Source organism: Gymnoscopelus microlampas (assembly GCF_963454915.1).
Source record: "Gymnoscopelus microlampas genome assembly, chromosome: 3".
Taxonomy (NCBI): domain Eukaryota; kingdom Metazoa; phylum Chordata; class Actinopteri; order Myctophiformes; family Myctophidae; genus Gymnoscopelus; species Gymnoscopelus microlampas.
In genome coordinates, this window is record NC_139940.1 from 54,855,827 (window position 1) to 54,883,326 (window position 27,500).

General features: G+C 44.4%; 1 protein-coding gene across 1 annotated transcript in view; it reads left to right on the forward strand.

Annotated features, from left to right (window-relative positions):
* The window catches only part of adam22 (ADAM metallopeptidase domain 22), a gene marked incomplete at its 5' end in the record, with an annotated part of 156,500 nt that overhangs the window by 26,762 nt on the left and 102,238 nt on the right, over positions 1-27,500 (forward strand). The window contains one exon of the mRNA XM_084052404.1: positions 19,628-19,694. Coding sequence (XP_083908530.1) covers positions 19,628-19,694 — 67 coding nt within the window. The remainder of the gene's footprint in view (positions 1-19,627; positions 19,695-27,500) is intronic.

Genomic DNA, 27,500 nt, shown 5'->3' on the forward strand with positions numbered 1-27,500 from the left:
GCATTTGTCTCCCTCAGTGGGTTGAGCAATAGGCTCTATGCACAGCAGTCATATTGGAAAGAAATTGGGCCTCTTCTCACTTCCTTCACAGGTGTTACCAATGATACTAATGAAGGCTCCGTTCCATTCTTGGTCAAACAGAGTCAGGGTGCTGATATTGTGCATGTTGGCTCACTGGAAACACTCTGTTACACCAGTGGGTCTCAAAGTGTGGTCCAGGGACCCTCATGGTTCCTTGAGGGGGTTTCCAAATGGCCCCTTACGGGTGTGTAACTCTGAGAGTGTACAAATGGAACCAAATGGACCCGTAAGGGTCCATTTGGTTCCATTTGTACACTCTCAAAGTTATGGGAGTCCTTGAAATTAAAAGGGTTGAGAACCACTGTGCCACACTAAATACAACAGAGCCTTCATTAGAATCATTGGTAACACATGTGAAGGAACTAAGAAAGAGGCCCAATTTCTGTCCAATATGGCTGCTGTGCATGGAGCCTATTGCTCTGAGCTTGAACTGCATGGGCCATTGACCATTAGCATAATGAAGACAGTGACAGACGACATTTCTTACTTTTCACAAATTTCAGCTGTTTATTAGCGGGGTTTTTTTCGGTAAACACTGGGGATTCTAAGTCTCTGCACATGAGCTTTGGGCTATGGGATCTGTTGTCATAGTTTATGGCCCCCGCAGGCTATGGGAACCGTAGCCGCTGGGTGGACTCTTTAGCTTCGGGGCTAATAGCATACAAACGCACAACGGCAGAACAGACAGCGCTACAAAGTTATAAACACTGGTGGAAGAAGTATACTCAGATATTTTACAAAAAGTAAAAGTAGCAATATCACAATATTATAAAGATTCTCTGTTACAAGTAAAAGGCCTGTGTTCAAAATGTTATTTGAGTAAAAGTACAAAGGTAATTGGCATCAATATATACTTAAAGTACCAAAAGTGAAAGTACTAAAATGTTTGAAAATAGCAGATCTACAAGCTTGTAGATCTTTTCAAATAGCCTATGTATAAAATAGGGCTGAAGTGGTTAATGTATGTTTTATAATGTAATAATTTATATCTGCAAAGTAACTAGTAACTAAAGTTTTCAAATAACTGTAGAGGAATAAAAGTACAATATTTGCCTCTGAAATGTATAGTGGAGTAGAAGTAAAAGTGCTGAAAATTGGAATTACTCCAGTAAAGTAAAAGTAGGCTACCTCAAAATTGTACAGGTACAGTACTTGAGTAAATGTACTTAGTTACTTAACACCACTGCATCTCATGCTGTGTATTGACAAACAGACAGCTTCCAAGCAGTGGACAGGGTCCAACTGGAGTCTATTGATCACCGTACGGATAGCTTACAGCTTTACCTTCAACAGTAAAATACCGGTTCACTCTGAGAGTAACAAATTAAGACTGAGGATTTTACCTCTGCAAAGCAGCCACAACTTTATTCGCCATCAAATTCATGATGTTATTGTATTATTATCGTAACTCAAGATTGAGATACATTATTAGGTGTGAAAGATTAGGTTATTATTGTCGATTATTAATGTGTGTGTGTGTGTGTGTGTGTGTGTGTGTGTGTGTGTGTGTGTGTGTGTGTGTGTGTGTGTGTGTGTGTGTGTGTGTGTGTGTGTGTGTGTGTGTGTGTGTGTGTGTGTGTGTGCGCGCGCGTCTGGGGATAATCTTTGGATTTGGATAAAAGCTTTGGATAAAACGTCTGCTAAATGACTGTAATGTAAATCTCACAAACCACGGGATGGATCTGACGGATCTGTGACTTATGACTCCGTATTTGGGTGAAGATTTCAGCTCGACCCGACCATCACGAAACGAAAGATGAATATTTTAGTACCCGTTTGTCAGAGCACTCGGAGGCCACTCTATATTCGGGCATAATACGGGGCTCACAGACAACGCGTCGCATTGCGATACGTTGTGAGCTGGTAGATCTGACGTTTTTCGCCGAATGTTCCCCCCCAGATTGAAACTACAGTATATAGGTAACATCTCACAAAGGAATCAAGCTCTGCTTTTTACCCAGGGCCTCTCAGCTGAGACCATAGTGCAACAGGGTTAGTGGAGTTCAAAGCAAATCAGTAAAGTGCCCGTACGTGGAAAAGGGGATTTTCAGTGGATTTCATCATAACCTAACACCTGTTTTCATCACCCAAAAGGAGCAGGGAATTTCCATCACAGTCAGGTCTGATTAAGGGGTCTGGCAGCACTGGGAACTATTTAGCCTACTTTATTTTCTTGCTTTTGTCTCTGCCCATGAGAATCACCTGATAATGATCGTTTAACAGGTAGAACTGTTAACCGAGTCCCAGAAGATTTTATTTTATTTTATTTATATACTTTCTCCTTCCTTTTCAAGCAGCTGAGAACAGTTACCTCTTTGCGTCTTGGGACTGGAGGGCCCAGAGCCATCTACTTAGTTGACCGGGGTCCCCCAGGGCTCTGTGCTAGGTCCACTAGGATTTCCTAGTAGTTTGGTAGGAGAGGAGAGGAGAGGAGAGGAGAGGAGTGGAGAGGAGAGGAGAGGAGAGGAGAGGAGAGGAGAGGAGAGGTCCCCTCCCCCTTTCTATCTCTGAATGTCTCTATCCTTCTTGCTCTCCCTCATCACTCACTTTCTGAATCTACCCCCCCCTCATTATGTACCTCCTGACACAGCACATGCATGGTCCAACCTTTCTCTCTGTGTGCGTGCGTGCGTGCGTGCATGTGAGCGTATCTGCTTTGTGTATGTTAACAATCTGTATTATAGTATATTAAGTATATATGAGCTGTTTGTACTTGTGTGTCATTGATTGATTCCTCAAAAATAAGGAACAAAATGTGTCCCTTATCAGCTCAACAAGGGACACGGCTTTTAGTTTACAAATAAGGGACGATTCTGTATTTCCAGGGACGGTTGGCAACCCTATAGCTGTCCTGAGGTTGAGTTAATGTTTAGGGAAGGACATTACAGACAGTGCTGGCTTCTTCTTTCTGCTCAAATATCAAAACAAACACCGACGGACATGAACCCATTTAGACCGGTAAATCATCTGTCATTTTTAGATTTCTTTGGCTATTCAAAAATAGCTGATATACAAGCTCATGGGGCTTGTAGATCTGCTATTTTTTGTGTGCAAATGTTTTAATAAATATATATATTTAAGGCAAACATTTGTAACTCAAATCTTTGCTTCTGGGGATTCTACAAATGTCTTCTAAATCCTAACATTTTTGAAAAGAAAACGTGCTATAATATCAGTGGTTCTCAAACTGTTTCCATGTCAAGGACCCCCAAAATGATATGTATTTGGCCGCGGACCCCCATATCAAAATATGTTGTTCCAGGGACTCCCCAGAAGCACAGATCGGAGTTAAAAATGTTCGCTTTTAAAACATTCAAATTTGCACACATTTTCCACGATTTTTCCAAAAATAGCAGATCTACAAGCTCGTAGCGTGCTACCAAATATTTGTGTGATGGGATTTTTTATTTTTTATTTTACATGAACCCATTTAGTCCTGGAAAGCCTATACGTTGTTATACCTTTTTATCCGGGAAAGTGATGTTTTAGATGTCGCTATGTTTATAGCAACATGATAGTTGATGATAATTAGGATTTAGAAGGCGTTTTTAACCACTTGAACCCTAGCATCCCTTTTCTGAGGGGAGAATTATAGCCTGGTAAACCCTCCCTCCGGAAATCTCATTTCCATTTGATTCCAGGAGTGAGTCTGGCATGAAGGCTTGTATGGGCGTTCCTAGCGCATTACCAAATAACCGAGCCTATCAGCGTTGTCGCTCATCGTTCTGTGATTGACAGCGACAGTTGGCCAATCAGGTGGCGAGTTCGAGTGAGACCGAATGAAGCCGAGTGCAGCCTGAGTGCAGCCGACAAAAGACGAACCGCAGCCATTGTTGTTTGCGCGAGTGCCTTCACTTCTTATTTTCGGTTTTAAAACGCTCTCAAACTTCTTTTTTGAGGCACGGAATTTACTTTTAAGATATCGTTTGGATAGAATTGAGTTGTTTAACTTCATATATGTGGTCAATTAATCATGACAGAGCCTATTTAAAAATAAAAATTCAGAGAACCGGCAGGGGCGGGCAGTGATACGCATGTATCCGAATAAGGCAACCTATTTTGGCCATGGCCATCTCAAAAGTCCCGTTGCGTCACATTAGCTCTGGAGGTGGTAAAACTGCAATTGGCTGAAGGGGAACAACGATCATTGGCTGAAGGGGTTGTCAGTCAACGGTATTACTCCCACCCAACTCCAGCCCACAGCCAATATTGCAGAATGGGCGATCATGCCAGACTCACTCCTGGAATCAAATGGAAATAGGATTTCCGGAGGGAGGGTTTACCAGGCTAGGAGAATTAGCCTAAAATATCAGATCTACAGCAGAGGCCATTTTCAGCAAAGAGGTTTGGTGTAGGGGGAAAAAGAGCAGACCAAGTAGACCAAGTATTGAGGGTTAAAGTGGTTAAAATACACATTTAACATGAATCCAACGCAACACTGATGACAGTGCTGTCAAACAAGTCTATGAAGCTATCTATGAAATCGATGAAAAAGTTTAGTGGGGGGTCCCTGCTTCATCTCTCTCTCAGCTAAGGGGTCCTTGCCCTGAAGAACGTTGACGACCCCTGTTCTAAATAATGACACATCATGAAAAGTACATGAAGTCAGACAACACGTAAACAATCACAAGACAATAGAATCGACTGTTGTCCAATAACAGTGCAACATGCAATCCAGCAATTCTTTACAATGAATAGAACAGCAATTTCTCTCTCTCTCTCTTTCTCTTTTTTTTCCTCCCACACGCACACACACACACGCACGCACACACACACACAAACAAACGTGCACACTCATTCCAAGCAACAGGCCCTCCTCTATCATTGGTCAGTCAGGTTGTTTTGTAACGCAGTTGAATAGGTCTGTGTTTCAAGGGCAGTGTAGAGCCTGGCCGACCCCCCTGTCACCTGTGGAGAGTGTGTGTGTGTGTGTGTGTGTGTGTGTGTGTGTGTGTGTGTGTGTGTGTGTGTGTGTGTGTGTGTGTGTGTGTGTGTGTGTGTGTGTGTGTGTGTGTGTGTGTGTGTGTGTGTGTGAGAGAGAGTGAGAGCTGCAGCTATACTCGTGCACAATTTGAATTACATTTGAAAAATGTGCTGCTATTTGTCCCTATTTCTGAAAATGCATATACTTTGTGTGGTTTTGTAGGCTAGTTGTCCTAACGTGCAGCTCTGTTTGCACATGTCTTTATTCCCTTTTAATTGTACATACATTATTTTCTTTTGACTGTTTTGTTCCACTTTTGCTCTGGAAATGTAAATGTGTTCTCATGCCAATAAAGCCCCTTTGAACTGAACTGAGAGAAAGAGAGAAAGAGAGATAGATAGAGATAGAGAGAGATAGAGAGAGAGTTGTGTCTGTGTGAGAGTATTTTTGTGTAGGAGTATCAGAGAGAGAGAGAGAGAGAGATAGAGAGAGAGAGAGAGAGAGAGAGAGAGAGAGAGAGAGAGAGTGTAATCATGAACCACATGAACCCTAGTGTCCCTATTCTCCCTACGCCCTACGCCGACTGAGATCGTTTGGTGCTAGTAGTCAGATCTTGTCTCTTTTCTATACGTCTGTTGTTCAAACTGTGATGTTGTACTGTAGCACGGCCTGGTTTAACAGCCTATCAATGGTATATAAGAACAAACTGTATAGCCAAATTAAGATCTGCGCTAAAATAGTTGGTAGGCCAGTCGAGGCTGTGTTGCGTTCCTTTAAAGAGGCCCAGATCAATAGTATGCTTAGACTGGCAAAGAGCATCTCCTCTGACCCCTTACATGTTTTAAATGATGAATATCAACTGTTGCCCTCCGGGAGGCGGTTTAGAGTCCCTAAATATGAGAAAAACAGGCTAAAGAACTCTTTTGTACATCAGTCTGTTCGGCTTTTAAACCAAAGTCGGTAAACCAAAAGGATTTGTTCTACTGTTCTTGTTTCTGTCTGCTTCTGTGATGTATGTCCTGTAATGTACTTTGTGTAATGTATTGTGTATGTCCTGCCTGTATCTTGAGCGGTGACGTCATGGTCACAAAGCAAATTTCGGTGAAAGCTGACAATAAAGTTGTATCGTATCGTATCGTATCGTATCGTATCGTATCGTATCGTATTCTGGCCGTGTCATACTGTAATAGCCACACATTTTGGAGAAGGGGAGGGGAGGGGAGAGGAGAGGAGAGGAGAGGAGAGGAGAGGAGAGGAGAGGAGAGGAGAGGAGTGCACAGGGAGGTTTCGGCCACGACTAAACTGGGAGAAGAATTGTAATATCCAACCTGTCACGTTGTACTGGCCGTTGTATTTCACTGTGAAGTTATTGCTGCACTCAATAAAAATGTGAAATATGCTCCAGCATACCGTATGCATGAGCTATTTCACATGCAGTCTCCCGTACCTCCACCCATGCACAACAAACCGCTATAAGGACCAGTTTTGTCAGAGATACAGTGGATTTATTTATATCTCTTCCAATTTCATCAAGTGGGCAGTGGTGTAAAGTAACTAAGTACCAACTATTACTTCTATACTCCACTACAATTATTTGAAAACTTTAGTTACTTGTTACTTTGCAGATATACATTAACCACATACATAAAACATACATTAACCACTTTAGCCTTATTTTATACCTAGGCTATTTGAAAATAGCCGATCTACAAGTTTGTAGATTGCCTATTTTCGGCAAAGAGAGTTGGCAAAGAGCAGACCAAGTGCAGAGCCAAAGGTCAAAGTTTTGAGGGTTTAAGTGTCTGAATTCAACATATTACTAGGAAAGATGTGTGAACAAACAAACAAGTAAAACATTCGAGTACTTTTTCCACCACTGCTCACAAGTATTATAGTCTAGCACGCACGCACGCACGTAAACACACACACACACACACGCACGTAAACACACACAGACGCACGCGCGCGCACGCACGCATGCACACACGCATGCACGCACGCAGACAGACAGACAGACAGACAGACGCGCACGCACACGCACACGCACACGCACACGCACACGCACACGCACACGCACACGCACACGCACACACACACGCACACGCACACACAGATGAGAAGGAGTGAGAGAGAGAGAAGCAAGCAGACGAGGTGAGAAAGGTCTCCTCCAGACGTGAGTGACAGCTGGGCCCTCCGCTCACAAACACACGTCGTCATGGAGACCAAGTGTCGAGAGAGAGAGAGAGCAGGCGTTAAAGTGAGAGAACGCGAGAGCGGGAAGAGCAGACGGATGGAGCGAATGGAGCGAGAAGAAATTACCATGGTTGTTGTCGGGCAGAAATCTCTTTTTTTTTGGGGGGGGAGGGGGGGGGGGGGGGGTACATGAATGCATTACTTCGTCATACCGCGGCGTCACGGAAAAGCAGCAAATATAGCAGATCTCCAAGCTCACAAATAGCAGATCGAGCCCTATTTTATACCTAGGCTATTTGAAAATAGCTGTACATTTGGATACCAATACTTAAGTGTGGGTGTGGGTTTTTATAAAATGTAACCAATGAAAATTATGAAAAAAAGCATGTGACGTGAGCGAGCGCACGTGCCGTGTTCAGAGGTATTGTGTGGTTACGTGCACGGAGGATGTGAGTGCGTTTTTGCAGATAAAAGGCGGCGGCAGAGGTTTCGCGCGTTCATGTGCACGCGAGTGCACGCATGTGCGTGCGCGGAGGTAACGCGTGTTTGCGTGCATGTTAGTGCACGCGGTGTGTGTGTGTGTGTGTTTGGCTGCAGATAAGGCAGTTGCAGAGGTTCTGTGGGAAACCATGGGTGTGTTGTGTCTGTGACAAACATTTGCGTCAACATTTACATCAAACCTCCTGTGTAAAAGGGTGATTTGTACTTCCAGTAGTTCTGTGGACGAAAATAGCCGATCTACAAGCTCAACATTGCATCGCAGCGCGATTTCATTGTGAGCTTACATCGGCTATTTTCGGAGCGCAACATGGCCCACGCAAGTATATAAATCAGCCATTCCTATTTGTGCTGCACTGATGTATTCTGTTTACGTGCCGGTGCATGTAAATGACATATTCCATTTACAACAGCAAGGCTGAGCTCTTCTCCGAGCTAGGATAAAGTATGTAGAAGATTGTAATATTGCCCAGGGGGGGTAGTAAACATCCTCTGGCTCTCAGACAGACGGTATCAGTCTGTCATTACAGACGGAAAGAAGACTCGTAGAGACAATATGTTCCTCCGTATAAGCTCTCTACTCACTTCCACTGCCGTCCGCTACTAAATGCTGAATAGCTAAGTGCTAAGTGATGTTTCTTTGGTTAAAACACACAAACAAGCAAGCAAACAAACAAACAAACAAACAAACAAATAAACAAACAAACAAACAAACAAACAAACAAATGAAACATTAAGAGGTTAAAGCTCTATTCTGAGCTCTATTCCAGCTCTTTAGAAAACAGAAAATACATTTTCAGGTGGGTTTACAAATTTCATCCTATCAGGGGAGAGAACAACACATTTTTGCTATAGCAAACTAGCAAAATATGGCCCTGTGTCCTTTGAGTACATTTTGTAAGCTCAATTTAAGTGGCGCAACGTTGTACGTGTGCAGTTTTTTTTTTAATGAAGCACATGCAATCACAGTGTGTTGTTCAGTGGTGAAACTGCACTATACAGGCTGCCTGCTTGTGTTCATGTCCTATGGTGATGGCCTATGCATCATTTAGCCAAATGGAAACAGTGATCTTCATAAGTACTTCTCCTGTAAGAATAAAGTGCATCACAAGAGCGATGTTGGTATGAGATTCAGTTAGACACTTTGGTCAGGATTTAGCATTTATTGCTTATATGCAGAATCTGAGATCACAAACTCCCCAGAAGCAGAGCATAAGATACAGAGTTACTGCCATAGAGTTACAAATAATAGGGAAGGGGCGCCCGCTGGCCTAGCGTGGTCACAACGCTAGGCTCGATCGACCAGAAGGACCGTTGAGTGGCGAGGGAGTCAGTCGCCCCGAGGTGGCAGACCGGAGTGGTCGGGCAGGGGTGTGGGCATTGACCAAAACCTGGAGGTAAGAAGGAGCTGTTCCTTTCACTGCTCTATAGGCTAGCACCAGGGTTTTAAACTGAATGCGAGCTGCTACGGGGAGCCAGTGCAGAGAACGGAGAAGGATAGTTGTGTGGGAGAACTTGGGGCGGTTGAACACCAGACGAGCCGCAGCTTTCTGAACAAGCTCCAGAGGTCTGATGGCTGATGCCGGAGCACCAGCAAGGAGGGAGTTGCAGTAGTCCAGGCGGGAGATGACAAGAGCCTGGATGAGCACCTGGGCTGTTTTCTCCGTGAGGAAGGGGCGAATCCTCCTGATGTTGTAGAGGAGGAATCTGCAGGACCGTGTCACTGATGCGATGTTAGCCGAGAACGACAGTTGATCGTCCAGGGTCACACCCACTAAATGCTGAATAGCTAAGTGCTAAGTGATGTTTCTTTGGTTAAAACACACAAACAAGCAAGCAAACAAACAAACAAACAAACAAACAAACAAACAAACAAACAAACAAACAAACAAACAAACAAACATTAAGAGGTTAAAGCTCTATTCTGAGCTCTATTCCAGCTCTTTAGAAAACAGAAAATACATTTTCAGGTGGGTTTACAAATTTCATCCTATCAGGGGAGAGAACAACACATTTTTGCTATAGCAAACTAGCAAAATATGGCCCTGTGTCCTTTGAGTACATTTTGTAAGCTCAATTTAAGTGGCGCAACGTTGTACGTGTGCAGTTTTTTTTTAATGAAGCACATGCAATCACAGTGTGTTGTTCAGTGGTGAAACTGCACTATACAGGCTGTCTGCTTGTGTTCATGTCCTATGGTGATGGCCTATGCATCATTTAGCCAAATGGAAACAGTGATCTTCATAAGTACTTCTCCTGTAAGAATAAAGTGCATCACAAGAGCAATGTTGGTATGAGATTCAGTTAGACACTTTGGTCAGGATTTAGCATTTATTGCTATGCTATTGCGTTCAGTTTGGCCGTGTGACTTTGTTCCTGGGATACTCATATCTGCGCAAGCATGACACAGAATCTGAGATCACAAACTCCCCAGAAGCAGAGCATAAGATACAGAGTTACTGCCATAGAGTTACAAATAATAGGGAAGGGGCGCCCGCTGGCCTAGCGTGGTCACAACGCTAGGCTCGCTGGCCTAGCGTTGGTCACATCGTGACGCGTTGTGAGCTTGTAGATCTGCTATTTTCAAACATTTTAGTACTTTTACTTTTGGTACTTTAAGTATATTTTTGGATGCCAATACTTTTGTACTTTGACACAAGTAACATTTGAACACAGGCTTTTTACTTGTAATGGAGTATTTTTATATCGTGGTATTGTTACTTTTACTTAAGTAAAATATCTGAGTACTATTTCCACCACTGCATTTCAGTGAAAAATTCACCTTCACTTCACTGGATACTGTAGATATTTCCTGGCTGTGCAGACTGTTCATGCAGCATCCACTTAAAGGTTGGAGGTGGTTCTGTTTCACAGTGGCGTGAGCTGTGTGTTTAGTCTACTTCTGACACATGCATCATACAGACATACTGTACAGACACACGCACACCCCATGAGAACTACAGCCCAAACACACGTGTACTGGGGTCAAAACAAGCACAGCACTTATGCAGTACATTCCACTGAAAAGTGCCAAAGGGCATGATGGGAAATGAAGTCTTAATTGATATTTCAAAGATGTAATGTGTGCGTGTGTGTGTGTGTGTGTGTGTGTGTGTGTGTGTGTGTGTGTGTGTGTGTGTGTGTGTGTGTGTGTGTGTGTGTGTGTGTGTGTGTGTGTGTGTGTGTGTGTGTGTGTGTGTGTGTGTGTGTATGCTCATAAACAAACCGCTTCAAACTGTTATTTGTTTCTGTGTTAATTATAACATTCAGCATATGTTAGAACATCCTCAACCGTTGCTCCCTGTGGTGTGTGTGTGTGTGTGTGTGTGTGTGTGTGTGTGTGTGTGTGTGTGTGTGTGTGTGTGTGTGTGTGTGTGTGTGTGTGTGTGTGTGTGTGTGTGTGTGTGTGTGTGTGTGTGTGTGTTTTTCTTTGTTATTTTGTTATTTAATTTTGACTCAAACAGTCTATACGTCAAACCGGATGTGACGTGGTCGCAGATTCTCCGATCGGCCAAAAGTACGATGTGATACACGGCGGTGATGACTGTTCGTCACCCAGACTATATATTATAGAAGTGGAGCTCTCCGTTAGTGTTTTATACCGTGTGAAAAACCGCGTGTTTCCCTATTCTGGCCGAAAATGACCGGGGGAAAAAAAAAGAAAACCGGAAACGGAATCTGCATCATGAAACCGGAACCCGGGGAGTCTGAAGGAATCCTAAAGTGAACCTGATGATGAAAAATGACCAGAATAGCGCGACCAGAGATTAAACAATGAACGCGCGCCTAACGCGTCGACGGCCAACTGGACAAACTAGCAATTGACGCGTTATCGAGTCAAGGGCGGTCAAAGAGTTAACGCCCTACTTTCATACTACAGCTGTTTTTGATACTTTTGAATTTGAATCCTGAAAGGTAACAGTTTTGAACATGTGATGTTTCCACCCAACAGAGAAGATATAGTGTGTGTGTGTGTGTGTGTGTGTGTGTGTGTGTGTGTGTGTGTGTGTGTGCGTGCGTGCGTGCGTGCGTGCGTGCGTGCGTGCGTGCGTGCGTGCGTGCGTGCGTGCGTGCGTGCGTGCGTGCGTGCGTGCGTGCGTGCGTGCGTGAGTGAGTGAGTGAGTGAGTGTGTGTGTGCAGTGGTGGTAAAAGTACTCAAATGTACTTAAAGTATAGTTTGCGACGCGTTGTGAGCTTATAGATCGGCTATTTTCAAATAGCCAAAATATATAAAGGGCTGAAGTGGGTCATGTTTTGTAATAATAATCAGAATCTACAAAGTAACTAGTAACTGAAGTTTTCAAATAATTGTAGTGGAGTAAAAGTACAATATTTGCCGCTGAAATGTAGTGGAGTAGAAGTGAAAGTAATGAAAATTGGAAATACTCAAGTAAAGTAAAAATTCCTCAAAATTGTACTTAAGTACAGTACTTGAGTACATGTACTTAGTTACTTTACACCACTGTGTGTGTGTGTGTGTGTGTGTGTGTGTGTGTGTGTGTGTGTGTGTGTGTGTGTGTGTTCGGTGTGGTGGGGGAGGGGTCACACGGAGCCTTTGTGTGTGTAATGAATTATTGAAATCCCCAAACAATTAAAAACAGACTGTCATCGGGCCTCCTCCATTACAGAGCCGCCTGGCAGCCATGTTGGATCTGTACGCTTGTTAGTTACTGCTCAGCATGGGGCCTGGCACACGCGCACATACACACACACACACACACACACACACACACACACACACACACACACACACACACACACACACACACACACACACACACACACACACACCACAGGGAGCAACGGTTGAGGGTGTTCTAACATGCTGAATGTTATAATTAACACAGAAACAAACAGCGGTTTGAAGCGGTTTGTTTATGAGCATAAAAACATAAACAAACGGCTTACTGTTGATTGTAATGTTGCTGGTTTACTGTTAGTAGGAACATCACATCATTCTATTTGTTGTTTAAGTGTTTAATGGAATGAAAACATATGGAAAGAGTATTTTAGGCTAGTGTCTATTGTCTCATCGTGTGACATTGATTGTGTGTGTGTGTGCGTGCGTGCGTGTGTGCGCGTGCGTGTACCTGTGTGTGTGCATGCGTGTACCTGTGTGTACCTGTGTGTACCTGTGTGTGCGTGTGTGTGCGTGTGCGTGCAGTGCGACGCGTTGTGAGCTTGTAGATCTGCTATTTTCAGAGCGCAACACCTGAGCACAACCAAACATAAAAAGACTTGTCTTAGTTCTACTGAATCTCTTCTCCACTAGTCCCTCACTAACATTTTAGTCTAGTTTTTATTTGTTGACGAAATTGTCAATGTATTTAGTCATAGCGTTAGTCATCATAGCTTAGTTTTTATTTAGTTTTCATCAGTGAAAAAAGGTAGTCGCCGAACATTTTTCGTCATAGTTTTAGTCGACAAAATCAACACTGCCCAGTAGCTACCCACGGTCAGTCTTCCTAGGGAAAGACAGGGCCCCTCAGTCTGCTTCTCCGGAACTACTCTGCCGGGACCGGGGGAGGCTCTGGCACGTGGAGGGACTAGGCTCTGTGGATGGCCTCCTGTCCGGGCCCCTCCTTCGTCTCACCAGGTCCAGGACCTGAGCGTTGAACCAGACTCTCCCGCTCCAAACATTTCACTCCGGCGTGATGGTGTCTTGGGCCGTGGTGGTACTGCAGGCTCCACTTGCGGCTTGCTTGAATGGCCCTCCTTAAAAGGCCTAACCTTTTGACCTCAGGGTTCCAAATGGCCCCTTACGGGTGTGTAACTCTGAGAGTGTACAAATGGAACCAAATGGACCCGTAATGGTCCATTTGGTTCCATTTGTACACTCTCAGAGTTATGGAAGTCCTTGAAAAAGAGGTGGTGCCATGGTTTTGCACTTTTTCTGTTTTTCATGTGTCTATGAGGTTGATAGAAGAAGAAGAGAAGGCCCCTGGTGGTGTTTTTATGGTGTTTTATGTCTTCTCTGACTATTTTGAGTTTCTACCTGGAGGCTGACATCTTGAGGGTCAAACGTGCCAATAGAGAAACAGCGCTTTAGTGACATAGTAAAAAATATACCCTCCCCCTCATGATCATAACACAACAGGTGTGGGCATGAGGAGGAGGAGGGACTAGGACAGGTGGGTGGTGCTAAGGTGGTGGAGGAGGTGCTAAGGTGAGAACCGGGTATACTTAATGAACTGGAGGCGTGTCCACATAAAAACAAAATTTTAACACTTTCTGTACACTTTTTTGAAAAGAATCTTCCTCCTAGTATAACCATAATACCTGATGATTATGTTTTAGGGGGGGACAATCACTGAAAATCACGGCACCCCGTCTTTAAGTTTTGTGAACCACTGTGCTACACTAAATGGAACGGAGCCTTCATTAGTGGAGGAAGTAAGGATGGGGCCCAAAGTTTTCACAATATGGCTGCTGCGCATGGAGCCTATTGTGCCTCTGCCCATTGCTTCAGTATCTATACTGTAGCAGGCCTGTCGCGTGTTAGAGTTAGACCTGGCGAAGAACCGCGAGGGGAGGAAACGTTGTCCTCAATAAACTGCATCTCCTGGGAGCTGATATACACAGTGTGCGGACTTCCCTTCTGCTTCTCCCCAGCTTGGACTGAAAACCAGGCTTTCCGCCGCGTGGAGAGCCTGGCGACGCGAGGTTCTGAAAGACAGTATTATGCTATAGGCCAGTGGTCCCCACATGAGTTTTGGGGGTTCCACCGGATGACAGTGAAGTGACAATTTAAGGTCACTTTTAAGACCTTTTTAACACCTAAAAAAAAGAAAAGAAAAAAGACCATTACTGCATCTAATGTAATCAACAAAGTATACTATAAAACCCGGGGGTCCCCAGTTCGAAATATGATTTTTTTTAAGGGGGTCGCTGCCTATAAAAAGGTTGAGAACCAGTGTGCTAGGCTATGTGTGACACAGTGCTTATGTAGGGTTAATGAAACAATACACCTTCCACTTCCTCTTTCCCAACTCTCCCTCTCCACCACCACAACCCTTTATCTGAGTGTTCTATCTCTCCTCCTCCTCCTCTCTCCTCTCTCCTCTCTTCCTGGCATAATATTTGTATTACCAGACGTGGACTGTCCCGCCTCATTTCACATTTCACTAATACGTGCACATACAGTTATACTGTATATCGTTGCTGTCTGGCAGAAACAAGCTATCTCCATTTTCTTGACTTCCAACCTCATTGTGATTGATTGATTGATGTACTTTATTTAGTAAGACATGAGAACAACAGTACATGGAAGTACAAATTCACAATACAAGGTCTACTAAACTGGAAGACTCATAAAAGCACAGAGCTTGTTTCAAATGAGTTCCCCATGCACACAAATCATGATGACATATAAGAGACAGACAGATATACACAACTACTATAGAATGTCATACAATCAGTTTACAGGTTACTGGTATGAAGAGTGAGAAATATGTACAAAAGGAGAAGGAGAGAGGGGGGGGGGGGGTAGGGGGGTAGGTTAGGTTAGGACTTAGACAGGGGCCATTTTCCAATTGCAGCCTCCTGAAGGTGTATCTTTAGGGCTGTTTTGAAAGAGAGTAGGGTTTTACACTCCTTTACTCCTTTTGGTAGGGCGTTCCACATTTTTGATGAATAGCATGAGAACGAGTTACTTCCCTTTGTTGAGCCAAAAAAGGGTTGGACAAGGTTTGTGGAGCTGCCTCTGGTATTGTGATCGTGGACATCATTAACATTTTGGAAGTATTTTGACAAATACAGGGGGATCCCAATGTTGTGATATATCTTGAAGACCAGGCCCATAGCAAGTTGCTGTACTCTGTCCGCAACCCTAAGCCATCCAATCCTATCAAAATGATCAGGGGTTAGATGGATTTTGTAGTTGAGGCCAAGAAGTAGCCTTACAAGTTTGTTTTGGGATGTTTGGAGCCTTGTTTTTAAGGCCTTGGTGGTGTTGTGATACCATGAAGTACATGCATAATCGTAATGACCTTGTATGAGGGCCACTGCAAGAGTCTTCAGAGTCTTCTTACTGACTTTACGATCAATACTCCGCAAATAGCGTGTTTTTTTGTGGACCGTTTTGATCGTTTTTTCAGCATTTTTGTCACCAGAGAGGTCAGCCTCCAAGATAGAGTCCAGGTAGGTAATTTCGTTTTTTCTTTTGATGATATCATCACCCGCTTTGATCGTGAAGCTCTCTGCCTTTCTGAGGTTAGGAGTGGACCCAAAGAGGATGCATTCCGTTTTGCCCAGGTGTAATGAGAGCTTGTTGTCGGAGAGCCAGATGCAGATCTTGTTGAGTTCAGAGCTGAGAGTTTTCTCAACCTGCAGCCTGTCCCTGTCCGAGACTAGCAGGGCCGAGTCATCTGCGAACAGGAACAGGTTGCAGTCGCAGGCTGACGACATGTCATTCACATATATCAGGAACAGTAAGGGTCCTAGTATACTTCCTTGGGGAACACCACAAGTCACTGGGAGGGGGGGGGACTGGGTGCCGTTTACTTCCACCACTTGCTCCCTCCCTTCCAGGTAGGATCTCATCCAGTTCACTGACGTGTCATCAAAACCTATTGCTCTGAGCTTATTGATCATAATCGGGTGATTAACGGTGTCAAAAGCCTTCTGGAGGTCCAGCATGACCATGCCGCAATATTTGCCCTTTTCAATCTCTTGTTTGATAGAGTCGTTCAAATAGAGAAGGCATGTGTCAGTGGAGTGGTTTGTTCTGAAGCCAGATTGGAATTTGTAGATTAGATTTTTCTCGGCAAGATACTTGTCGACCTGTTCATAGACTATTTTTTCCATGACTTTCGAGATGGAGCTTAGAATAGAAATAGGGCGGTAGTTGCCAGGGTCTAATTGGTTTCCTTTTTTGAACAGAGGGGTCACCCTTGCTTTTTTGAAGTCGTTGGGGACCTGTCCCTGTGTGGTGGAGAGGTTGAATATGTGGGTAATGATTGGAGCAATGGAGGCGGCTGAGTCTTTTAGAAATTTGGGGGGGATATTGTGTTGGTAAAAAAAAAATATATTGAACCAAGAAAAGCATTAAAAAGTGCTTCTGACAAAAGCAGCTAACTCCATTGGATCCTCAAACTAACTCCACCAAAGGGGGGGGTGGAGTTAGCTGGACTCCAGACTCCGCCCCCTCTTGACTTCCAACCTCATTGTGAGCTTGGATTCAGCTGTTCTTATCAATGATGAACAAAACCTCCTAACTCACTTTTTTTGTTTTGTTTTTGTCATTTCCTGAAAAATGTACATGACTTTGGAGTTAGCTGGTTTCTGCCCGACAGCAGAGATATATACATAGTAAAAAATAGCAGATCTACAAGCTCACAAACGGGTCACATTGGCAACGCGTTGTGAGCTTGTGGCTCGGCTATTTTCACTGCTTTTGCGCGACAGTCGTCCAGTCCAGTAGTATGATGAAGTATAGGGCATTCATTCCTTTACGTTTCTGCCTGACAGCAACGATATTTAACCGCAAGAGTTAAGGCTACTGGATAAATTAAGTCAGAGGATTTTTCTGTGTATACACTCAGTGGTGTACTGTATATATATGTGAGAGTTCCTTTATGGAGCTGTGCGTGCGTGCGTGTGCGTGTGCGTGTGCGTGTGCGTGTGCGTGTGCGTGTGCGTGTGTGTGTGTGTGCGTGCGTGTTGCGTAGCTCATATATCTTTGTCTTATACGCAGGGTGCACAGTGTGTCTCTCGGGGCGTTCTAATGTCCAGCTCTGCTGATAAAGCACACAGCCTTATTTATACCTCTCTCTCCCTCTCTCTCCCTCTCTCTCTCTCTCTCTCTCTCTCTCTCTCTCCCTCTCCCTCTCCCTCTATCTCTCTCTCTCCCTCTCCCTCTCTCTCTCTCTCTCTCTCCCTCTCTCTCTCTCTCCCTCTCCCTCTCTCTCTCTCTCTCTCTCCCTCTCTCTCTCTCTCTCTCTCCCTCTCTCTCTCTCTCTCTCTCCCCCCCTCCTCTCTCTCTCTCTAGGGGTAGGGAGGGGTCAGTTAAAAGCAGGTTGTGGACTCTGGGGGGGTTTTGGAGCTTGAAGTTTCTCTTCATTTGTTTTATTGTGAAATGTATCATTACAGAACATCGCCATTATTCTTCAGTGGTGTCCCTGTACAATACGACTGTGTGCGTGTGTGTGCGTGCGTGTGAAAGAATGTGCTTTGAGAGCAAATATGTTTGTGCGCGTATCCCGACACATTTGATATCTTTTGCTCTGACATTAAACAAGAAATTTGTGAGCACAGACAATAGTAAGCTGCATAAGCTTGGGAATCTCAACAACGTACGTTTTCAGTCTCAATACAGTTTTTTACCCAAGCTGTATACTTGCATCCATTAGACGATGGTACTTAAGCACCTGGGTATGGAATGCCTCTTCCAGACTGTGGTCGAATGTACATTCCACTTCTAGAAAGGTCACTTCTCTACCGTCCTCATCAGCCACGACATCTGGTGTATTAGCTGTAACATCTGAAAAGGCATTTACGGTATATTCTTCACTATAGACTATAGAGTACCAAAGTCCTGACGTCCTTGGACTACCCCTGCAGCAAGCTCGAACTTAGGGCGGCTGTGGCTCAGGGGTAGAGGGGCTGGTTTAGTGGCCGGATGCGAACCGTGAGGTTCCCAGTTCGAGCCCGGGTTCCCCCAGAGTTAGTGTTGAAGTGTCCTTGAGCATGACACAGAACCCCTAATTGCTCCCGATGAGCAGGTTGGGCACCAACCTGCTCATCGGGAGCATGGTTTCCTCGGGAGCATGGTTTCCTCGGGAGCATGGTTTCCTCCGGCATGGGTGTATGAATGTAATGCACAATCTATGTAAAGCGCTATATAAATGCACCATTTTACATAGGTGTCATTTATTGCCGCTCTGTCATTTTCACTCCCTAATGCGTCACTATAGGACTACTAGGACTACAAAAACTAAAACGCACGTATTGGAGCTTCAAGCACTACTCGAATCGGGGAATACACCAGCTGCCTCGGTGTCTTACCTGGTAGCAGCGCTAAGCTAGTAACTGCAACCTCCCATAATCCTATCGGGGGAACAACTTCTTTTTTTCTCTCTCCGCACAGTTTTTGTGAGGTTAGGGTTAGGGTTACGGTTAGGGTTACGGTTAGGGTTAGGGTTAGGTTTAGGTATATTTTTGTGAGGTTAGGGTAAGGATTATGGTTAGGTTTAGGCATAGTTTTGTCAACATCAAAACTTGACGTTTCAGGCCTACTGACAGTTCGGCAAAAAATGACGCATTGGGAGTGAGAACGGGTTGACCCCTGGGTCACAGCGTTATCTGTTGTATTGGATTTCCCATAGGGGAATCTTAGATCACGTCATATAAGAACTGTGTTTAAAAAAAAGCAACCTGGCGATTTTGTCAGGTCTGTGTTTGGAGAAAAACTAAATATTGTCTTACTCTTTGGATAAATTAGTACTTTTTTGCTTAGTGTAAATACTGTCATGGGACGGGCTAGCTGCAACCGCTATTTTGAGAAGGAGCAACTGCAGGTTGTCACACCAGCATGAATTAACATAGGAATGAGCCGAGATGCATATCAATTGTCCATTGTGTGATCTGTAGTGTAGGTGTTAAGCGACGTGCGCGTGACATCATCGAAAAAGAGTGCAAATCAAGTGCAAATCAAGAGAATCGAGAGACGGATAAAGAATAAAGAATCAGATAAAGAATCATCTTTATTGTCACATCAGCGGTTTACAGGTGTAAATGTGTTATTTTTGTGCAAGCTCCGTCGTTTTTGATTGATCGTTTTTTTGACGGCTGGATTCGCGTAGCTGTAAAATGGTACAATGTATGTTTTTGTTGCGTTTGTGTTGCCTGTAATAACGCATCTTATTCTAATCATGTGGGTGCTATGGTATGAAGTTACGTCATTCCTCTGTGTGTCTGTCTGTCTGTCCACAGTGACCTGCTGTCTTCAAAGTACATGGAGAGACATCTGTCGGAGGACGGGAGGACTGTCGTCTCCAAAGTAAGAGCTCCTTCATCTTCGCCGCAAAGATTCCCGGTGTTCATGGAACTCTGAGAGTGTACAAAGTGGAACCAAATGGACCCGAGAGTGTCCAAATGGACCCTTACGGGTTCATTTGGTTCCATTTGTACACTGTCAGAGTTACACACCCGTAAGGGGCCATTTGGAACCTCAATCTGAGACCCACTGGTATAGCAGTGTTTTCCAGTGAGTCAACATGCACAATAACAGCACCCTGACTCTGTTTGACCAGAATGGCGCAGAGACTTCATTGGTAACACCTGTCAATGTCTTCACAATATGGCTGCTGTGCATAGAGCCTATTGGGTTGCTTTTTGACACAGTCTGGTCACGTCCTGCAGTGACGTTCTCAGTCACCTAAGGGACTGAAAGTGTCACTGAAGGATGTGAGTCACCTGCTTTCATCATCACACTGACGCAGCCGCTCTAAACCTTTTCTGGATGAGGGCCCACTTGAAAAAGAAATCTCAAAAGCGTACCCATCTGAGTTCATTGGTCAGATGCGCGGACCGTGTACATTTTCAGAGCATGTTTATTTTTAGTGATGCAGACAATCGATTATGTTCCGATTATGGCCCTGATCTGTATTAGAAAGGGTAAAGTACCGGATTTGTCCACCACCACAGAGTCTATAGGGCAGGGGTCTTCGATAGGAGGTCCGGGACCCCTAGGGGGTCCTCAGAGGAATCTTTGTGTGATAGAAACTTTTTGTTTTAACCACTTCAACCATAGCATCCAATAACATTGGCTGAAAATAGCAGATCTACCAGCTCACAACGCCTCGCAGCGCGAGGCGTTGTGAGCTGTTAGATCTGCTATTTTCACGTTGCAGTTTGGCTATTTTCAAAAAATAGGGTTGGTGTAGATGGAAAATGGAGCAGACCAATAACAGAGTGAAAGGTCAACTTTTTTGTATTAAGGGTTTAAGTTTAAAGTATTGAGGGTTTAGGTGGTTAGATTAACGTGAATTCAATCTATGAAAAAGATGTGCTAATGGGCTGATTTACGACGAGAAATCACCTATTCTTCCTATAGTTCCCCAACCCATTTAAACAAAAATATTTCAGTTAACCTATAGCCTGATTTAAAGTGTGCGCTATAGAAACACAAGCTTTTTTGATGATCGCCATAGTATTTAACGGCATTTAACCACTAGTTGTTTGTTATTTTAATTGGCAGTGGCAGCTGTTAGACTGGGCTTGTGCAGGGTGCTGATCCAGTTTGGTTCCGGAGCGGTATACGGAGACGGTGTATGCATGCCGGGGTCTCTGTCTTTTACCGGTATTTCGCCTCGGGTGGACACGGTTTTGATGTTATAGCTTTAGGCATAGTCTCTATGCGGTTAGGGGGGTTAGGATAAGATTAGGTCGTTTTTGTGCAGTTAAAGGAGTAGTTCACCCCAAAAATTACTTATTTTCTATCAATTGTACCCCATGAAGCCTTGAATTCATGGAGACTTTTGTTATGCATTCCTGAGCCGATCATTTGATGACCGGGGTGTATTTCCTGTAGGAGACTCAAAGAGTCTCTCCTTTGAGTCTCCTACCAGATACATTGGCATCTTTCCGCCGGTCACATTATTGATTTAAGAATGCGACAAAAACTAAGAAAAACGCCATTAATTCAATGCTTCATGGGGGTGTGCAATTGATAGAAAATAAGTCATTTTTTGGGGTGAACTATACCTTTAAGGTTAGGGTTTAGGCGCAACCTGGGCGACACACCAATGAAAGAGGGATGCCCCGTGTGCATGCATGCGTGTGTGTGTGTGTGTGTGTGTGTGTGTGTGTGTGTGTGTGTGTGTGTGTGTGTGTGTGTGTGTGTGTGTGTGTGTGTGTGTGTGTGTGTGTGTGTGTGTGTGTGTGTGTGTGTGTGTGTGTGCATGCATGTGTGTGCATCAGTGGTGTAAAGTAACTAAGTACATTTACTCAAGTACTCTACTTAAGTAAAATATTTAGGTTCTTTGACGCGTTGTGAGACTATACTGAGACGTATAGCGGAGTAGAATTAAAAGTATCGAAAGTTGGAAATACTCCAGTAAAGTTGTAGTCAAGCACAATACTTGAGTACACGTACTTGGTTACTTTTACACCATACTGGCTGTCCTGTATACATGCTCTGGAGAGACTCATAGATTCCATAGAGAGACCAGGCTGTCCTAGTTTGTTTAGAAGAGCCACCGTGACCCCATAGCCTCCCTCTTGCCTTCATTGTCTTTTAGTCTGTTGTTGTCCACAAAAAACTTCTGCTGATTAATCACCCCGATCGCACCAAGTTAACCCACTAAGGCCCGGGAAACGCGTCTGTGTCATTTTTAGATCTCTTTGGCTATTCCAAAAAAAATAGCAGATCTACAAGCTACGAGCTTGTAGATCTGCTATTTATTTTTTTTATCGTGAAAATGCGTGCAAATCATTGAATATGTGTATTTTTTAAAAGCGAGCATTTTAAACTCAAATCTTTGCTTCTGGGGGATTCTACAAATGTCTTCTAAAACCTAATAGTTTTCTGGAAAAAAAAAACGTATGTTGCTATAATATCAGTGGTGTTCAAACTTTTTCATGTCAAGGACCACCCAAAATGATATGTATTTGGCCACGTACCCCCATCTGAAAATATTTTGTTCCAGGGACCCCCAGAAGCAAAGATTTGAGTTACAAATGTTCGCTTTTAAAAAATATATATATTGAAAGATTTGCACCAATTTTCACGATTAAAAGAAAATAGCCAAAGGATTTTTTTTTTTTTTAAACATGATGCGTTCCTGGTCTTAAAGGGTTAAAGGAATAGTTCACCAAAAAATGACTTATTCTCTATCAATTACTCACCCCATGAAGCCTTGAATTCATGGAGATGTTTTTGTTGCATTCCTGAGCCAATAAACGGGGACTCTACCGCTCATCAAATTATTGGCTCAGGAAAGTGACAAAACAAAATGTCCATGAATTCAATGCTTCATGGGGTGTGTAATTGATAGAAAATAAGACACGTTTGGGGTGAACTACTCCTTTAACACCACGCACGCACGCACGCACGCACGCACGCACGCACGCACGCACGCACGCACGCACGCACGCACGCACGCACGCACGCACGCGCGCGCACCACACACACACACACACACACACACACACACACACACACACACACACACACACACACACACACACACACAACACAGAGGTGTTACTACAAGGACATCAACGTTTTAGGACACCAATTTTATGAATGCCATTTTCTTTTTTGTATTGCCATTTTTAACCGTATGCCTGTAAAGCTGAAAAATAGCAGATCTACAAGCCGGCTATATATTTCGGTGCACAGCACCGACAGTGCACAACTACTGCATGTGTGAATCAGTCCTAACTCGGGCATAGGTCTATCTCTAATCCCGAAACCATCTCTAAACCAAACTATTCTAATTGTAAACGTGTCTCTATAAAACTCATTTTGGTCCTCTCTCTCTCTCAGCACGCACGCACACACACACGCACGCACAAACACACACACAAACACACACGCACGCACAGGGAGTCGGACAGTGTTGTGTTTGAAGTGTATCTTGATGAGAAGTGGAGCAGAGGGTTGAAGACAGGAACAGGAGAACACAGCCTTGCTTATAAATAGATCTCTCTATCGCTCTCTATACCTCCATCTGTCTCTCTCTCTCTCTCTCTCTCTCTCTGTACCTCCATCTGTCTGTCTGCCTCTCTCTCTGTCTCTGTCTCTTCCTCAAGCTCTGCTGTGGCATCGCTCCCTGTCTGGCATCGCTGTCCGTCCGTCCGTCCGTCCGTCCGTCCGTCCGTCCAAGAGAGAGAGAGAGAGAGAGAGAGAGAGAGAGAGAGAAACAGAGAAACAGAGAGAGAGAGAGAGAGAGAGAGAGAGAGAGAGTACACACACACACACACAGACAGACAGACAGACAGACAGACAGACAGACAGACAGACAGACAGACAGACAGACAGACAGACAGACAGACAGACAGACAGGGTTAGTAGGGCATACAGGATCACTGTGAATCTGTTCTGAGCTCCTCATCCTGACACAGAATGACATCATGAAGATGGAACACACGCACGCACACACGCACACACACACGCGCACGCACACACTTAGGCAGCCACAAAAACAAGCCGTGCATATCCCTCAGTATGTTTAAGCTCAGAGGTAGAATGAAGGAAAGTGAGAGTACAGTAAGTAAGCGTACATATTTACAGTAGGTAGTTAGATGATATAAACTCTACAGTATAAGGTAGGTAGGAAAGCCAAGGTTTATTTGTAGCACATTTTAACAACAAGGCCATTTAAAATGCTATACGTGACACTAAACATTAAGACAGCATTAGGGGAGTGCAACATGATATAGCCTATGATGAAAATGGAGAGAAGTATAAATAACACAGATAAATAAGAGAGTCAAATTACAGTGGAATAATGATTAAAATAAACCTCAATAAAAGGCAAACAGAACGTTTTTTTAGCTTTGATTTAGAACAACTGAGAGTTGTAGCTAGTGGTAGTTAGATGAGGGATGCAGTATGGTGGTTGGTAGGTAGGTAGTTAGATGAGGGATGCAGTATGGTGGTTGGTAGGTAGGTAGTTAGATGAGGGATGCAGTATGGTGGTTGGTAGGTAGATATAGTTAGATGAGGGATGCAGTATGGTGGTTGGTAGGTAGGTAGTTAGATAGATGAGGGATGCAGTATGGTGGTAGGCAGGTAGGTAGTTAGATGAGGGATGCAGTATGGTGGTTGGTAGGTAGGTAGTTAGATGAGGGATGCAGTATTGTTGGTAGGTACAGTGTAGGTAGTTAGATGAGGGATGCAGTATGGTGGTAGGCAGGTAGGTAGTTAGATGAGGGATGCAGTATGGTGGTTGGTAGGTAGGTAGTTAGATGAGGGATGCAGTATGGTGGTTGGTAGGTAGGTAGTTAGATGAGGGATGCAGTATGGTGGGTAGTAGGTAGGTAGTTAGATGAGGGATGCAGTATGGTGGTTGGTAGGTAGGTAGTTAGAAGAGGGATGCAGTATGGTGGTTGGTAGGTAGGTAGTTAGATGAGGATGCAGTATGGTTGTTGGTAGGTAGGTAGTTAGAAGAGGGATGCAGTATGGTGGTTGGTTTGTAGGTAGGTAGTTAGATGAGGGATGCAGTATGGTGGTTGGTAGGTAGGTAGGTAGTTAGATGAGGGATGCAGTATGGTGGTAGGTAGGTAGGTAGGTAGTTAGATGAGGGATGCAGTATGGTGGTTGGTAGGTAGGTAGGTAGGTAGGTAGGTAGTTAGATGAGGGATGCACTATGGAGGTTGGTAGGTAGGTAGTTAGAAGAGGGATGCAGTATAGTGGTTGGTAGGTAGGTAGTTAGATGAGGATGCAGTATGGTGGTGGGTAGGTAGGTACTTAGATGAGGGATGCAGCATGGTGGTTGGTAGGTGGTTAGATGAGGGATGCACTATGGTGGTTGGTAGGTAGGTAGGTAGGTAGGTAGGTAGGTAGGTAGGTAGGTAGTTAGATGAGGGATGCAGTATGGTGGTTGGTAGGTAGGTAGGTAGGTAGATAGTTAGATGAGGGATGCAGTATGGTGGTTGGTAGGTAGGTAGTTAGATGAGGGATGCAGTATGGTGGTTGGTAGGTAGGTAGTTAGATGAGGGATGCAGTATGGTGGTTGGTAGAGGTAGGTAGTTAGATGAAGGATGCAGTATGGTGGTTGGTAGGTAGGTAGTTAGAAGAGGGATGCAGTATGGTGGTTGGTAGGTAGGTAGTTAGAAGAGGGATGCAGCATGGTGGTTGGTAGGTAGGTAGTTAGATGAGGGATGCAGTATGGTGGTTGGTAGGTAGGTAGTTAGACGAGGGATGCAGTTTGGTGGTTGGTAGGTAGGTAGTTAGAAGAGGGATGCAGTATGGTGGTTGTAGGTAGGTAGTTAGATGAGGGATGCAGTATGGTGGTTGGTAGAGGTAGGTAGTTAAAAGAGGCATGCAGTATGGTGGTTGGTAGGTAGGTAGTTAGATGAGGGATGCAGTATGGTGGTTGGTAGGTAGGTAGTTAGATAGATAGATGAGGGATGCAGTATGGTCGTTGGCAGAGGTAGGTAGTTAGATGAGGGATACAGTATGGTGGTCGGTAGGTAGGTAGTTAGAAGAGGGATGCAGTATGGTGGTTGGTAGCTAGGTAGTTAGATGAGGGATGAAGTATGGTGGTTAGTAGGTAGGTAGTTAGATGAGGGATGCAGTATGGTGGTTGGTAGGTAGGTAGTTAGATGAGGGATGCAGTATGGTGGTAGGTAGGTAGTTAGATGAGGGGATGCAGTATGGTGGTTGGTAGGTAGGTAGTTAGATGAGGGATGCAGTATGGTGGTAGGTAGGTAGTTAGATGAGGGGATGCAGTATGGTGGTTGGTAGGTAGGTAGTTAGATGAGGGATGCAGTATGGTGTTTGGTAGGTAGGTAGTTAGAAGAGGGATGCAGTATGGTGGTTGGTAGGTAGGTAGTTAGATGAGGGATGTAGTATGGTGGTTGGTAGGTAGGTAGTTAGATGAGGGATGAATTATGGTGGTTGGTAGGTAGGTAGTTAGATGAGGGATGCAGTATGGTGGTTAGTAGGTAGGTAGTTAGATGAGGGGATGCAGTATGGTGGTTAGTAGGTAGGTAGTTAGATGAGGGATGCAGTATGGTGGGGTAACCGTCTTCCATGCCGACATCTCGCCACTCCGACTAGTGGCTTCCGCGTGCGGTTAGGGTTAGGGTGAGGGTTAGGTATAGGGTTCGTTAACGTCGGAAAGGCGACATGTCGGAAAGCCGCCATGTAACCGTATGGTGGTTGGTAGGTAGGTAGTTAGATGAGGGATGCAGTATGGTGGTTGGTTGGTAGGTAGGTAGTTAGATGAGGGATGCAGTATGGTGGTTGATAGGTAGGTAGTTAGATGAGGGATGCAGTATGGTGGTAGGTTGGTAGGTATAGTTAGACGAGGGATGCAGTATGGTGGTTGGTAGGTATAGTTAGATGAGGGATGCAGTATGGTGGTAGGTTGGTAGGTAGGTAGTTAGATGAGGGATGCAGTATGGTGGTTGGTAGGTAGGTAGTTAGATGAGGGATGCAGTATGGTGGTTAGTAGGTAGGTAGTTAGATGAGGGGATGCAGTATGGTGGTTAGTAGGTAGGTAGTTTGATGAGGGATGCAGTATGGTGGTTGGTAGGTAGGTAGTTAGATGAGGGATGCAGTATGGTGGTTGGTAGGTAGGTAGTTAGATGAGGGATGCAGTATGGTGGTTGGTAGGTAGGTAGGTAGTTAGATGAGGGATGCAGTATGGTGGTTGGTAGGTAGGTAGTTAGATGAGGGATGCAGTATGGTGGTTGGTACGTACTGTAGGTAGTTAGATGAGGGATGCAGTATGGTGGTAGGTTGGTAGGTATAGTTAGACGAGGGATGCAGTATGGTGGTTGGTAGGTATAGTTAGATGAGGGATGCAGTATGGTGGTTGGTAGGTAGTTAGATGAGGGATGCAGTATGGTGGTTGGTAGGTTGGTAGGTATAGTTAGATGAGGGATGCAGTATGGTGGTAGGTTGGTAGGTAGGTAGTTAGATGAGGGATGCAGTATGGTGGTTGGTAGGTAGGTAGTTAGATGAGGGATGCAGTAAGGATGCAGTATGGTGGTAGGTTGGTAGGTAGGTAGTTAGTAGATGAGGGATGCAGTATGGTGGTTGGTAGGTAAGTAGTTAGATGAGGGATGCAGTATGGTGGTTGGTACGTAGGTAGTTAGATGAGGGATGCAGTATGGTGGTTGGTACGTA